Below are 15,059 nucleotides of genomic sequence, written 5' to 3' on the forward strand. Positions count from 1 at the left end.
GTTATTTCCCATGTACAACATTAGAACCAACTAATCTTTTGATTAGAAAAACCTTAAGTATAACTCTCTAAAAGTATATACAAACAATCCTAGATCTAATTGATCAAGATACTAATTAGTTTGTTATTATATTAACCAACATTAAGAAAAACTCTGAATAATAAGTGAACTTGATAAGCCAAATAAGTCAATATTCAAAATATATAAGAGCCAAAAACACATTGTATTTTATAAACTAGAACATGGCAAATCTAATAAATTCAATTGTATGTATACATTGCACACTTTTAGGTTAAAGTTTCAAAAAAAAAAAAAAAAAGGGGGCATCTTTCAAAGCTTTAACAAACTATCACATTATTCCAAATTAAGATATATCTAAGTATCTAACTATTCTAAACTAAGATACACCAACTATTCTTTGAAATAAAAGAAAGGTTTCTCACTATATCACTTGTAGGAATTTTAAGAAAACAAATAATTCGTGACTACATGAGAACAAAGTAAGCATGTCATATACATCTGAATCTTAAATTAACCGGTAAGTTCGATTAAAAAAATAATAACTAGTGGATTTTCCGGACCTTATGTCACATTTTGGGACCAAGTCTACCCACTATTGCATGCACCACGCGTAATCGCATATCACATGTACACATGCCAATTGTATTTCTATAGATTTATAGGAGCAAGATATAGCCTATACACTACACGTTGGCCATTATATATACTCTATCAACTCATACAACATAAGCGGACAATAAGTTAGATGTCGAAAGTATTTCTTTCTATGAAATTGAAATTGTTATGCTATGCTCATTACATAGGAAGTGTCAAAAGTAAAACTTTCTATGTTATTTTCAAACATCCAACTCAAGATATTTCTAATTTGCGAAAAACTTTATGTCATCTACATAAATCAATCTCTCTTCAATCAATCACTAACTTAATTGGCTCATAAGTTCACAAACTACACATAGTACCACCACAAAAACTTTTGTTGTATTCATTCATACCCCCAATAAACTATGACCAAACAAATACATACAAAAAGTTATACCTATATTTTGTCAAAGTTAGAACACAGCCAATAATACTCCGTATTTAGTGAGAGCATGCGAGCACTCACTAATTGACATGTGCATGAAGACAGAGTATGAAAGAAAAGGGGAAAAAAAAAGGGTACAAATTTAGTTGTGTATAAAAAAAAATGGGCCCAAAAACTTGCTTTTCATCTCTTAAAACAATTTTATTTGGATGGCATATTCATGGACTGCATTTGTCTAATTGGAAAATCTTCCAAATTTAAGGCAATTTTTAGCTTTTTGGATGTTTTGCTGAATATCTTCTGCAAATTCTTTGACAGTAAACTCTACTTCAACAGTCTTATGTACTTTATTCATGGGATCTTGTTTTCCAAGTGATAATTATAGATCTTTGAAACCTGTATAACTTTTTGTGTTCAGTGTGCCCTAACTATTTGGTGATGGACCCAAAATAGTCCGACTAATTGTCTAACTGTTAGGCATCTAACTAAGGCGTAATGTTTTTAAGTACAGTTTGCTTTATAGGGTAATGCAAGACATTTTGCCCCTTATTATTACCTAACTAGTTAGACAACTAGGCCTTTTCATTTATTTTTGAAATGATAGATCTCCTGTAATTGCTCTAAAATTTCACTAAAGTTTTGAATTTCAAGTAGTATAGAGAATCATACCTTTCTTATTGAAGTACTTCACATGAAGAAGACACAACTGAAGCAAACTTTCACATTAACTTACCTGCAAGGCTGCAAGAAAAAGTCTGATATTCATATAAAATCACTTGAATTCTTTTATGGTTCACTTAAGAGGGTTTTTCATTTCACCTTGGCAAGGCTATATTTGCCTAGTTTCATCACTCTGTTGGCGATGACATAACTACATTTTTTTTTTTTTATTCACACATTTTTTTCATCACAGAGGAATTCAATAATTCAACAAACACTTGCTCATAACATAATTTGTTCAATATTGCTTCACTTGGCATTGATGGTCCTGCAAAGAAGTTCAACGACATAGGATTTACCAAAAATGTTTCACATCTTAATCGGAAGAATGAAGCTAACAAAATCAATTCCTAACATACCGCTAGGTAACACAGGTTAAACCACTTCGTGATGAAAATACCAGTTCAAAACAATTATTTTATTGTTTCTGAGGAACCGAATCGATGGTCATCAGAAAGCACAACCACAGCTCTTCTCTGCTTCTCTGATTTGTAAGGTATGGCAGTTATAGTTTACAATCAACCCCATCTCCTCCGGTCCTCTTCTTCATCAACTGGAGTGTACCATGATGGCCGGCGCTTTGAGTTGCTCAACCTATAGTTCAGTAGTATCTCTTCATTGCTAATAGCTCGAGTGGACACAAGAACAAGTGATTTCAGGATGGGAATATCAGAAACACCATGAACAGAACTCCCAGACTTGAACCAGAAACTACCAAACCTCTTCATCCTTACTCCCTCTTCATTTCCAAATGATATATTTGGAATATATGTTCTCATATCCTTCTCATCCAACGGAAAATCATATGGGCAAACCATGACATTTGGATCCACATCCTTCGGTGGATGGTTGGCAAAATGACCAAAGGCCAGTGGATTCCGTCGTTCCAGAATCTCACCACGGGTTCCACTTCTGGGGCTCTCCAGAGGCTTGCTCAACATTTTCCACACCCGATCAGAACCAGTTTGAGCAATCTGCTCAGTAAACTTTGCAGCTTGTGGAGAGTTCATTCCATCCCAAAATTCACGGTTATCATTTCCCTCACCCCAAGGCTGGGCATTTATCACAGTACTATCATACCTAGTGATCAAATAAGAGTTGTGTGCATCAACTCTTGGGTATCCAGGAATAAATCGGTAGTATGCTGGGGAGTAGACTACTCCAGGATAAATTGCTATCACGGAACCAACATCAGCTTCACCCTCCAGAAATAGACCTCGGCCAGCATCCTTGTGTGGAATTTCAGAAGATCGAACTGCAAGTGAGTAGCCTAAATGTTCCTTAACACCCTGACTTACATCAGCCAGCTTTAATGGCTTCGTTTCAGGTACAACTGCACTGAAAGTGACCCTATAATTAATTTATCTTGATACAGATATCCGAGAAATTTCAGGTTTGGACAGTTTTGTCCTAGAAATTGGAGTTGAAAAAACAAATGACCATATATGCTCCGCAAGCAACAACGAGCAAACAAGCATATGAAAGAGAAAGAGAAGAAATGAATATTGACTGTCAATTTCCAATGGTTTGCCATGAACATGATGCACCGCAAGATGGAGCAAAATTTGCAAGGTCCAATTCCCTTGAACAAGATGTTCTACCAAACGAGGATAAGCATAGGAAAGGAATTTTAACAATGCCACAAAAACCATTCAATTTTGTATTAGGTGCATAATTAGATATATAATACATTTTAATTACCTTATTTTAGTCTTTTGGTGTCTTTTTTTTTTTTTTTCATTTTGGATCTATAAATTTAGTTTTAGATTTTGTAGGCAAATTAAATTTTACTGCTATCCAGAGAGTATATACAAATACAAACTCACCAAAACACCAAAAGAACCTCACTTAGGTTCACAAAATTGCATAATTGTCACCTCCCCACTTTATAGGAGGGGTTGGAGGAGATCCTTCGTGTGCATGAAACTAAGCTTACAATAATAGCACCAACCTCATATTATTCTTAAAACCTATAGTTCAAACTTCAAAGTATTACTATTAAAAGTCCTATTAAGACCGGGTTTGACATGTGGAGAGTGTGAGAATATGATTGAAAAAATGACTACCAGGTTTGGATTGTGGAGCTCTAGAGAAGTCTCTTTTGCTGGGAGGGTTAATTTAATGAATGTTTTCCTGATTAATCTCCATGCTTAGTGAAACCATATTGTGCTGTTGTCTTAAAGTATACTGCAAATCATTAATAAGCTCTGTAGGGATTTTTTCTGGTATGGAAAATTTTCATGATTTGCAGATTTAAGACAGCATATGGCTTGGGACTTGGGGCATTTCAGCTCATACTGCTCATACTCCTAAATCTGAAACACTGTTAAGTTGGAATGCTGCAGGGGAAGCATGTTTGGGCTGTAAGCATCAAGCAAGATAAGTGGATAGCCAGGTTCAAGTGGGTGCACTCTGTGTACATCCATTAACAGCGGTTGTTAGTCTTGGTACTGGTAAAAGATTTGCAGTATGAGGGGTCTATTTATGAGATTTGATCAGTTAGGACAAGGCAACAGTCATACCATTAAAATTAACTTATGAGCTTCTCTGTCAAAACTCTTCAAGATGCATTTGGGAGTTGGGAAAAGATTGATTGGCAGAGACTAGTTGAGCCAAAACACATGATCATAGCTTAGGTGGCAATTAAAGCTGCTAACAAAGGAGGTTTTGATAAATTCACATTCGGTTAGTAGTGAATCCTAGATTTCAGTTATGGCCAGCAAGCATAAATTCATTATATTCAGGAGAGGGGTCCTTTTTTTTTTTTTTTTTTTTTTTTGTGTGTGTGTGTGTGTAGCCTAGGACTACAAGAACTGAAGTTTTATGGGAATACTTAAGTCCCAAGGAAGGATAAGAAAGTCAAAGTACACTAAAGTTAGGGTTAGGGTCGTAGGGGTAAAGATTGGTTTCAATGGTTTGATGTGTAACACTGTATGTAGCTTGAAGCTTCATGCCTGAATGTTTTTCTATTTCAGTATTTAATTACATTTCCGTAAAGTCCTTCCTAGAAAGTTTGATATGCACTAAAAGGCATTATAAATTAGTTTGTGTAGTTAATACAATATCTTATGCTTGTTTACAAGAAATTATATAAATAATGTTTACATGATTTACATCCATTGCAAGTTAAAGATTGACTAATTGAAGATATCGTCGTATTTAAACATTGGATCAATAAGAGGTAGCATAGGCAGAAGATAAATAGCAATGCTATCAATTATTACTTGTCACATTCAACAAAGAACAAGCTAAGCTCAGGAACCTGAAGAAAAAATTACCAGGATGGTTACTAGGAGAGCTTCCAGCACGGCCAAGAGCGAACCTAAGGCCACTTCGTGGCTGATCCTTATCTATTTTTGCAGCTGATTCAAACTGTTTCTCAGTTTTTTTGGCAGGAAGAAGAATTTCATCCATAAGCGTGCAGAATTTTTTTATTTGAGAATGAATATTCTCTTGAACTTGCTTTTGTTGGTCAGCCAAGGAAGCTTTGTTAGCCAAATCAATTATTTCCTCCACATCTGCCTCGTCAGCATCTTTTCCAATGCGGTTATAGCTGCAAGCAGAAAACATTCATGAGCAAATTTTTTGATACTTTTGTCTCGAATTCTTTACGGTTGGGGACAATGCTGTTTCAGAACAAAAGGGTCAAATTGAACCCCTCTCCCTCCCCAGTCCCCACCCCTACCCAACCTCCATCCCCTGTAGGTGAATATGTCAGGTAATGCCAAACTAATTATGATATATTAAGCATATATTGGAATTGATATTATACAATACACATATAGTCAGAGCAAATCCATATCCTGAGATGTAAAATTTTGGGGTTACGTGGACTTGTAGAAGAACCATGAAAACAATATCAAAAGAGATACTTCATTAAATTAATCTCACATAATGATAGCATGAAAAACTCACATTGAACAGCATATCTCCAAGATACTGATACTAATTTGTTGCATAAAAGACACCACCACTAATCATGGACTATGGAGGGTTGTTTCAGAAACAATCTCAGGGAAAGAACTGCAAAAGCCCAAAGGCTTTAAGTATATCAACCTAGTATAAGTAATATATATTTAGAGAGAGAGAAAGAGTTTGTATATCTCCATCATAGATTTTTTGATAGATTACACTAAACCATCTTCTTCTCTAATAATCTCCCGTCAAATCCAAGACACTATGAACTTGTATAACAGTCGATAACTAAATGATTTGACCAGATGTGTAATATCACAAGTTCGTTGACACTCAAAAGACTTTTTCATAATCACATGGTAGAGACCATAAGAAAGATCAACTATCACTAAATTGAGATGAAATGTTGTTCAACCGCTTCTAGTTCATCTTTGATTCCATATGACAAACAACCAAGATATTCCAACAATATATTAGGCAACTCCCACGAATCTTAGATTTAGTACAACAAAATGTTGCATCTGTGATGACATCAACTTTTACTACAATACCTTCGAGAATTGATCATGGGTAATAATGGTTTGACAATTTACTTCCCTATCTTCGTCTACCTCAATACCCCTGCTCTCCAACTTCACCAATCGAAGGCTATCATACTCATAACTATTTTCCCACCTGAATTTTTGCAAGCCATGACACACAAAACTCATGCCTATTCGGAAAATTGTCAAAAAGTTATGTTGGAAAGTTTCAATCTATTGAGCACGTCAACCAATTCCACATTACAATCACAACATAACTTTGTAGAAATTACAGCAAACAACAAATACCAGGATCCAAAATTCTACTATGTCCATCAAACACATTTATGACAAACATCCCTTTCGTTCCATCCGATATAAACGGAGTAACAATCATGTCGATAGTGTAATTTGAACTAGTAACGCAACAATTAAACCCGAAAAAAAAAAAAAAAAGTAAACGATTCAAAACATCAAAACCAACCTGGTATAGAGGAAGAGACGATTAATGTCAGCTTCAAATTGGAGACTCCTAGGATCTTTAGCAAAGGTGGGACTTTTAGCAAGAACTTTCACAGCCTGAGAGTAAAATCAACCCACATCAATGCATCATTCACAAAGCATAAATGCAAGAAATTCATCACAATAAACTTTAGGGTTAAAAAACACAGATTATAGCATTGTAACTTGAAATTATTGCAATTATACGTACTGAAAATCTGAAATTGAAATAAATTTCAGATAACTGCTAAAATCTCGTAAAAACCCAGCAAAAAATTGAGATTGATTGTAGTACCAACTAATGTATGAATAAATGAATCGCAAAATGTTAGAGGATGAAAATGAGCAGCATTGAAGCAAGTGTAAAAGGGTAGAGAGAGAATAAACCTCTTGAAATTTCTGGAATAGAAACGCCATTTTTTATCTGCACTATTTTGGCGAAAACTCAAAACGCCATTTTTTAGCAATGAGGTTTTTTTTTTTTTTTTTTTTTTTTTTTTTTTGAGCCAAACAATGAGCTTATTGACTACTCGTGTAGTCTTATTGAGCAAGGGCATTCTCATACGATTATTTTCAGTGCATTTCAGTTCATTTTAGCTTTTAATTTTCTTCTCTACTAAAATATTCAGTTCAGATTTAATAAGTTCGGTTTTTTCTCTAATTAAATATTCAGTTCAGATTTAATAAGTTCAGTTCAGTTCAGCTCAGCTCATTCCAGTCAACGAGAACCGGCCCTAAAGGGACTATAAATTGAGGCTTGGCAGGTAGCAGTGGGTCGGGCTAGCCTAGTGAACCACACAGCCAGACATGAGATAAAGACGACCAGATGGCTTTTTTTTCATACTTGGGATGTTTTTTTTGTTTGCTGAGCATGCCGGACATAGAACACCCTACGAAGTAAGAGGTAGGATGTGCCATGATTTTAAAAGTGGGTACCTAGCCGACATGAAATGAACGTAATAATCAAGTGATGTCTATCACGGTTTTTCTGGTCTAGTTTTTGGGGGCTAGAAATTTGGAAGTAGGGGGGTAAAGTAAATGAATCTAGTCCACTCCAAATATCTCACTTGGTATAATTTGAAGCTTAGACCTCTAGAATTTAAGGTAAAACTCTTATTAAGTGAATTAACACTTAATTGGTCAAAGTCCAAGCCTGGCCTACTTTTTTTTTCCCAGCTAATGAGAAGGGTCCGACTAATCTATTATATGCTAGAACCTTTTCATAGGTTCACCCACCCAAGATAATCGGTGGGATTGGGGGGAGGGGTGGGTAAGAATATCCCCACCCCAAATAGCTTCTAGTAGAGTTATTTGATCCTACAGAGACATAAATTTATTCACTGGACCAGCCCTAGTACAAGCCTACTCTTATTTTTATACTGTAAAGTGAACCTTGACCAGACCTTAACCCTTATAGTTATTTTAGTCCTGTATTTACAAGCCTATTTGAGTACCCAAATCTCTCAATGGTTACAAATCTAATAGTAGTAAAATTCTACATGAATAAATTGAATTTGTGTTTTTCTGTTATCAATAAATCAAAAGTAAAAGAACAAAAGAAGTGTCATTTTGTTCTAAAAAGGGCAAATCGTTTGGAAGTTTATTCACTTTATTCCTATAAATTTATTATACAAACTTACATATATAACTATACATGTATACAGTATATAGATAGATTGGATAGCTTACAACTTCTGTCAAACCCCAAAGCAGAGATGTATCTTTGTTATGGGAATGAGGCAGATTTTGAAGCTCAGAAATGGAGTTATTTTCAATGCAGAAGTACGTACATAACTACAATTCTGTTTTTAACAGATTTATTATAGATTATAATACGGGTCTAGCTGGGCCGCACCCGCCATGGGAGAGTGCAAGTCCACCACTTTACAAGACCAAGGAGGTTCCACCTCAAAACCATATGGCAATGAGGGGAGTAGCCCCTTAGCCTTATATTGTGGTGATAACTCTTAAATTCTTTCAATGTGGGATTTCATTACCACTACACTCTCCCTTTAGTGTTTACTGTGGGACAAGAGAATGCTCACATGTGGGTTGTTCATGGGCTAACATGATGGTGCTCGGGTTTCAACTGAGTTAGGATGAGGTGGTGGTGTTTTTAGGATTGTCAAAGGGGAATGACATTTTGGTTATTCTAGTAAATATAATGCCCCAAATGAACTGGGTTTAGAACTGTATGCTTTAGGGAGCGGCTAAACTATGCAAGAGCAATGCCACTTCAGTTCTTGGAAGTGGAAACGGATGCAGAGGCAATCAGGATTTTACTTAACAGGGAAGGTGATCATATGCATCAGATCATGAATGTGCAGTTTTTGTCATCGATGTTTCTAGACTCCTCAACAATAGAGAAATGATTGTCATTCTTAGCACAGTACCCAGAGAGTTGAATAGTACGTCTAGCTATTATCTCGCCAAATATGCAATGGATATGAGCGTAGGTCATGTTGATCATGTGTTGTCCAGTTTTTGTCAAGTTGTTTTATCACTCTCTAGTTGTCTGTTTTAAAAACATTCTTAGAAGTAAAGTAGTATGTTACTTTGTTTAGACTTTGTTCAGAAAATGCATTTTGCAGATAAACTATTCTTTGAACTTTAGGATGTAACAGTTTTTAAGGGCTATGCCCAAGTAAAGAATGAAAATAGCAAAATCATTTCTAATATTGTTTGAGATCTTCATAATATATCTTGAACCACCCATTGATAATCTCAACTTCTTTTGTTCTTTGATGAACTAACCATTCTGGATCATCTTCTTCTGCAGCAAGCATGTCTTGGCAATGGGTTCCTACAAATATTTAAGGTAATTAAAGTAAAAATTAAGGTAACGTTATGCTTCTTTTAGCTAATGTCAAATAAATCCTTTAATACACTTCTTACTCATATACTCCGCACTTTGAATGTATATTTGCCTACGTGTTACACTAACTATTAATATCTTTAACTATGGAGTACTTTGTACCTAATAGTGAGGATTACGCATATATAGTATATGCAAAAAAAAATAAAAAAAATAAAAAAATAAATAAGAGCTAATAAGAGTGAACAACTTTAAAACCCGCTGAAGTAGAAGAATAATATGTAGCACTTAATTGACATGATGTTGCACACTAACCATTTGTGGTATAAATAGCAATTATGCTCTCTGATAAGTTATCTAAAACCCTGCCAAAATGCACAAATTTGAGTTAAAAGCAAGGTCAATTATATTAATTGATGAATATGTGTTAAAGAATACAATACCCAAAAAAAAATGCATTTATTAGTCCAAAGGAATTAGAGGATTACCCAGCACTACTATAAGGGTCCCTTAGTCCATTGGAGAAAATAATGTTACTGCCAAATTTATTCAAAATCAGCTTCATATCCTGTATGTAGTAAAATAATATTATGTAAGAAACTTGTCTCATATCCATTTACAATAATTTTTTTTTTTGAACGGATCCATTAACAATGCTCAACGCTTTTAAATTTTTGGATCACATAGAAATTAGAAAATATTCAAACAATAAATAAAATTTTAAATTAGTAAAAATGAGAACGGAGAATAAATAAGTTGGCCTCAATAAAGAAAAAAAGACAATAATTTTTCATACTCACATGCCCTCCATAATAAGTTGTGATCCAATGTGGTCGTGGCACAACATTGTAGTTGTCTTTGCATTCCTTGATAAATTTGAGCAAGTTAAAAGTTTCATATGGAAACATAGAATCCTTATTTGTGCCATATGATATAGGCGCCACCATTTCACTGCAAATCTGAAATTTCAAGGAAAGATATTAAATTATAGGCACAAATATATGCATGATTTGTGTCAAGTTTGTGTATCTTGGCCTATCTAAGCTGTATCTACATGCATAAAATATTTCATAGAGAATTCTAAATTTGAATTTTCCAATCAAATTAAGGTTAAGTTCACGTGTCATGTTGCTTAACCCATGCGTTTTATGGTGCAAGGTATAGATTAGTGTAATCTACCTGCCAATCCCATCCTATGAATTGATTGTCATCGGCATAAATATCTAGACAATCCGTGTAATTGCCAGAGTGTACTTTGATTGCTGCGTAAATTTGAGCAAGTATGTCTTTTTTGCTTCCATTGTCTATTGCTTCACAAATGCTGCTTACACTAGGGATATTATATTGAGCTGCTTGCGCATAAACGTTGACTGCCAAAAATTCCTTAAGCTCATTTGTATTTTTCAATTGGCTACACAACAAAGCACAAAATAAAAAAAAAAAATATAATTAAGAACGAAGAGTTAACACTTAACAATATTAGACAATTCATGCATGCGTTGACAAAAATGATATAAATTGAACCAAATTAATAGTTTATTGGTGCTATTGTAACACCACATTATTGAGTGTCTGTGTCATACATTCTTTTGCCATGTAATAAAATTGAGTAAGCACAATTCATGACAGAAAATTATAGTGAAAAAAAAAAACTAAGCTTCTTCAATAAGTAATAATTATGGAGTGACATTGCTTTTTTTTTTAAAAAAAAAAAGATGGTGACAACAATATTAGTAATACTCGTATTATTGCTAGAACAAGTATATTTGTCAATCTCGCATTATTATTGAAAAAGCCTACCTTAAATTAATATTTAAAATTTTTTGTATTTTAGTTGTTTGATTGATACGAATAGATTTATAACTTTAAGTGATAAGTTTATGTTTCCTCAAAAAAAAAAAAAAAAAAAATAAAAAATAAATAAATAAATAAAAGATAAACTTATGTCTGAGTAAATTACACAAATTAAAGAAACTATTATTACTTACACACAAGTTTTAAACTTTTTGCTCAAAATAGAGAGACCATTCCGCTTTGCCCCAATTCTATCAATCTCAGTCCATGAGTTTTTGATGGTTTTGTAACAACTTTTACTTGTTTCCTACAAAATCAATACATCATAATGCAACTCACAAATCACAATCAACGTGGGGATTCTTTAGCCGAAGCCATAAAGTTACTAGGAAAGTTTGCATCTCAAAATCAAGAGGTTGCGGGATCAAACACCACTAAAGGCATTTTGGGATAGGGATTTCCTTACCCTTCCCCACACTCCAAAAGTGTCTAGCCCACTAACTCGGACCAAGAGTGTCTATGAGAGGTTCTAGTCTGGGAGAGTCCTTCTCTTTACAGACCAAAAAAATGATATCATGTTATATTTACCTTAAAATCCTTGGTGATAACATAGTAATATCCGTGATTTGGTGGAATAATTTTGTCAAAGTATAGCACAGGAGCCGATGAGGCCAGGGCACCCAAGACAACATGGGGATACTTCAGCCGGAGCCATGAAGCTAACACTGCATGTAACATAAAAACAATATGAGCGAGGTTAATTATGCACACAATACAATGTCATCGAAGTAAATATATATAACTATATTATATAAGAGATAATAATGTTCATACTTACGTAAGTTATTATTTGATTCGTCTTACTATGTACTTAGTGTACAAAAATATTAACGATAGAAGAAAGTATATATTGAGATTGCGCGATTATGACTTACTTCCACCATAAGATCCACCAGCAACAATGACAGGAGAATAGTGTGCATTATGCTTTTGTTTAAGGTACAAAATCAACTCTGCGAAATCAGCTAAAGCTTGTGCAGAGTTGAAATACCCACGAATACTTGCATTTTTTATGACTTCTTCCATTGACATACCGAAAGGAATAGACTCTCCATAAAATCGATGCTGTGAAGAAAACAATACTTTCATCATTAACAATAACATGAAATGTATTCCATCTCTTTGTAATTCTATGTTTTTTTTAACAAGGTGAAACAATCTGAGTATTGTACTCTCTCCGTTTTTTTTAATAAGGGTTACACTTTGACTGTCACAAAATTTTAGATAATTTAATTGACTTAAATAAGATAAAAGGTAAGTGGGGTAATTGGAATATTAAAAAAAAGTTGTAAAAGAAAGATAGTGGGGTCAATAGTTTATTAAAAAGTAATAAACGTGAGAGGAAACAAATAATAAAAAAAGTAGTAGCGGATTTAGCTGTGGACCATAAGAGGAGAAATATATAATATTAAAATGTAGTTATTTGCTCAAAAATGAATGTGTAACACTTGTTAAAACACAACTAGATATGATAACTGTAACACTTATTAAAACATGGAAGGTGTATACTACTACAGTACTACTAGATGCCAAACTTTTTTTTTTAAGGTCAAAATAGTGCATTTGCAAAGGTAGACAATGTCAGTTATTCTTAGTTAGACAGAGGGAATATCAAAATTTACCTCAATACAAACCAAGAGAGCCTTAAAACGTCGAGCATAATTGTTGAAAATTGACTTCCTGGGCGTATTATCATCTAGTGGTCCTTCATCTCCAAGATAGACTAATATAGGTGACTTAGATTTAGCACCTCCCCAATACTTATAACTAATAATATACTTTTGATTAAATGTTGCATAACTTTGCGGTTGGTAATTGAAGTGATCAAGTGTTTGTGGGTAATGTAAAATGTTAACATCATTGTCAAGAGAAGATTTAATGGTTTTTACGACGCCATAATTATTATGTTTTATTCTTGATTTGCTAATAACCTTCGTTCTTGCCATGACAAGAGAAGAAGTTGAGAAGATCAAAACAAGTAATAATGGAAGAGATTGGAGCAATTTTGTGTAAGAATTCATTGCAATTTGTAATTAAGCTTAGTGTTTAATTTGTTGAGAAAATGAATAATGTTGTATATTCATGGAAGACTATTACAAAATATATATATACAAGGCTAAGATGCCAATTATGTAATGTACAGCTAAGAAAATCAATTATTACATTACATTGCAATAAAAGTCTATGAGAAAGTCAATTTACACTTATAGTAGATAGTATGAGTCAATCTACACTTTATAGAAGTCAAAGATATGAAAAGATAATAATTATGAAGGAAATCAGCTCATAATAATATCATATCATGATATTATTCTCTACATTTGTTACTTGGTTTCTACACTACACCATGTGTTAATGGGACTTATGAACGTATACTTAAATAGTACAAGTGTTTACACATGGAAATTGCTTGGAAATTCTCTCAATTTTTAAAGGAATTCTAGTAGAATGATTAGTCAAAGATCGATTATTTTCAATTGCATCATGAAAGTATTTTACATTTTTGTAGAATTATGTCATTTTTGTTAAGAGGAGTTTGATTGAGTGACAACTAAATTACGATGAGAACATTGGAAAAGTTGCTTGTGTGCTTGATTTCTTTTAGTTGTTGTTATTGTTTTACTTTTAGTTTAATTATGTTGTTCATGTATAAGTTGCTTGTGTTGTTGATCGGGTTTTTGTTTTTCAATAATTCTCTTTTTCTGCTTGGTCATGAGTTAGAGTTCCATAGAGTAATTCTAGTTTTGAAAGTTAATAAAGAGTTGTTGTGGTCTTTTGAGCCTTATTGGTTGGTTTTAAGGGTTATAAGATTAAACAATCCCTTGTTAGTTAGGTTAGTGGTCATGCTAGTAGCCTTGTCGGGGTGTGGATGTGTTTCCTTGGTTGTTAAAACAGTTCTCCAGGGGGTGAAGTTATTTATTTGCGTCAGGTGGATGGTTTTCCATGCATATTGAATTCGCAGGAGGAGTATGGTTTTGAGGGAAGAGTTTGCTTTGTAGGTACTTTTTGCTAGGTTGTGGGATGATATGAGCATTCATGCATGTGATTGCTATCATCCCTTTATTAGTTTGGGTGATGACAAGGTCAGTCATTGCTATTAATTAATATCTTGAAAGAGTCTACCCATCTTTGATGTTTGGGTTGAGCAAAGTCCTTCATTTTCTAGCATTCTCCGTTGGTAGAGTTGCAAGAAGAGAACCTGCATTTAAATGCATGGTTTCTCATAGAGTCGTTAAAGTATATGACTCTATAGGTTTTGTTCCCAGACTCCTAGGATGCAGATATGCTTTTCAACCCCTAGGAGTGGAATGGTGTCAAAGGTCTGTTCTTCAGCAACAAGGTGCATATTTCGGGTTCTTCAGTCTCCCAACAATTTCTATCATGATTTTCCTTCGCTATCAATGGCAGTTCGGGTTCTCTTCAATGTTTATGATCCGCGCTCTTGGTCCATCTCGACAGTTTCAGTTAATTCAGTTTCTCTTGGTCCATATTAGCTTTTTTTGCACATACAAGCCTACTTTTTTTTTTTTTTTAAATACGGTTAAGTGAACCTTTACCATACCTCAACCCTCATGATTTTTTTGGTCCATTATTTACAAGTCTACTTGGATACCCAAAATTCTTAATGGTTACGAAAGTAATAAGATTCTATATGAATTATTTGAATTTGTGGCTATTTGTTATCAAT

At 34.0% G+C, this 15,059-nt stretch overlaps 2 protein-coding genes across 3 annotated transcripts; both read right to left on the bottom strand.

The window, feature by feature from the left end:
* Positions 1–1,995: 1,995 nt before the first annotated feature.
* LOC145620873 (uncharacterized) lies at positions 1,996–7,199 on the bottom strand. 2 transcript variants are annotated; one of them, XR_014108310.1, is made up of 5 exons: positions 7,090–7,199; positions 6,686–6,780; positions 5,044–5,318; positions 2,125–3,098; positions 1,996–2,033 (listed from the first exon to the last, which is right to left on the bottom strand). XR_014108310.1 is itself a non-coding variant. In XM_081675596.1 (4 exons), exons 1-4 carry the CDS (start codon positions 7,117–7,119, stop codon positions 2,284–2,286), a joined length of 1,215 nt encoding a protein of 404 aa, XP_081531722.1. In that variant the 5' UTR covers positions 7,120–7,199; the 3' UTR covers positions 1,996–2,283. The 2 variants fall into 2 exon arrangements, 1 of the variants encoding a protein (XP_081531722.1); XM_081675596.1 differs by having other exon boundaries at positions 1,996–3,098.
* A 2,122-nt stretch (positions 7,200–9,321) lies between these two features.
* LOC145618950 (uncharacterized) lies at positions 9,322–13,392 on the bottom strand. The gene is made up of 9 exons (XM_081673559.1): positions 12,994–13,392; positions 12,247–12,436; positions 11,900–12,036; positions 11,506–11,618; positions 10,697–10,928; positions 10,318–10,476; positions 10,006–10,085; positions 9,833–9,882; positions 9,322–9,505 (listed from the first exon to the last, which is right to left on the bottom strand). Exons 1-9 carry the CDS (start codon positions 13,390–13,392, stop codon positions 9,375–9,377), a joined length of 1,491 nt encoding a protein of 496 aa, XP_081529685.1. The 3' UTR covers positions 9,322–9,374.
* Positions 13,393–15,059: the final 1,667 nt, after the last annotated feature.

The sequence above is a fragment of the Chenopodium album genome, chromosome 27 (genome assembly GCF_948465745.1).
Source record: "Chenopodium album chromosome 27, dcCheAlbu1.1, whole genome shotgun sequence".
Taxonomy (NCBI): Eukaryota; Viridiplantae; Streptophyta; class Magnoliopsida; order Caryophyllales; family Amaranthaceae; genus Chenopodium; species Chenopodium album.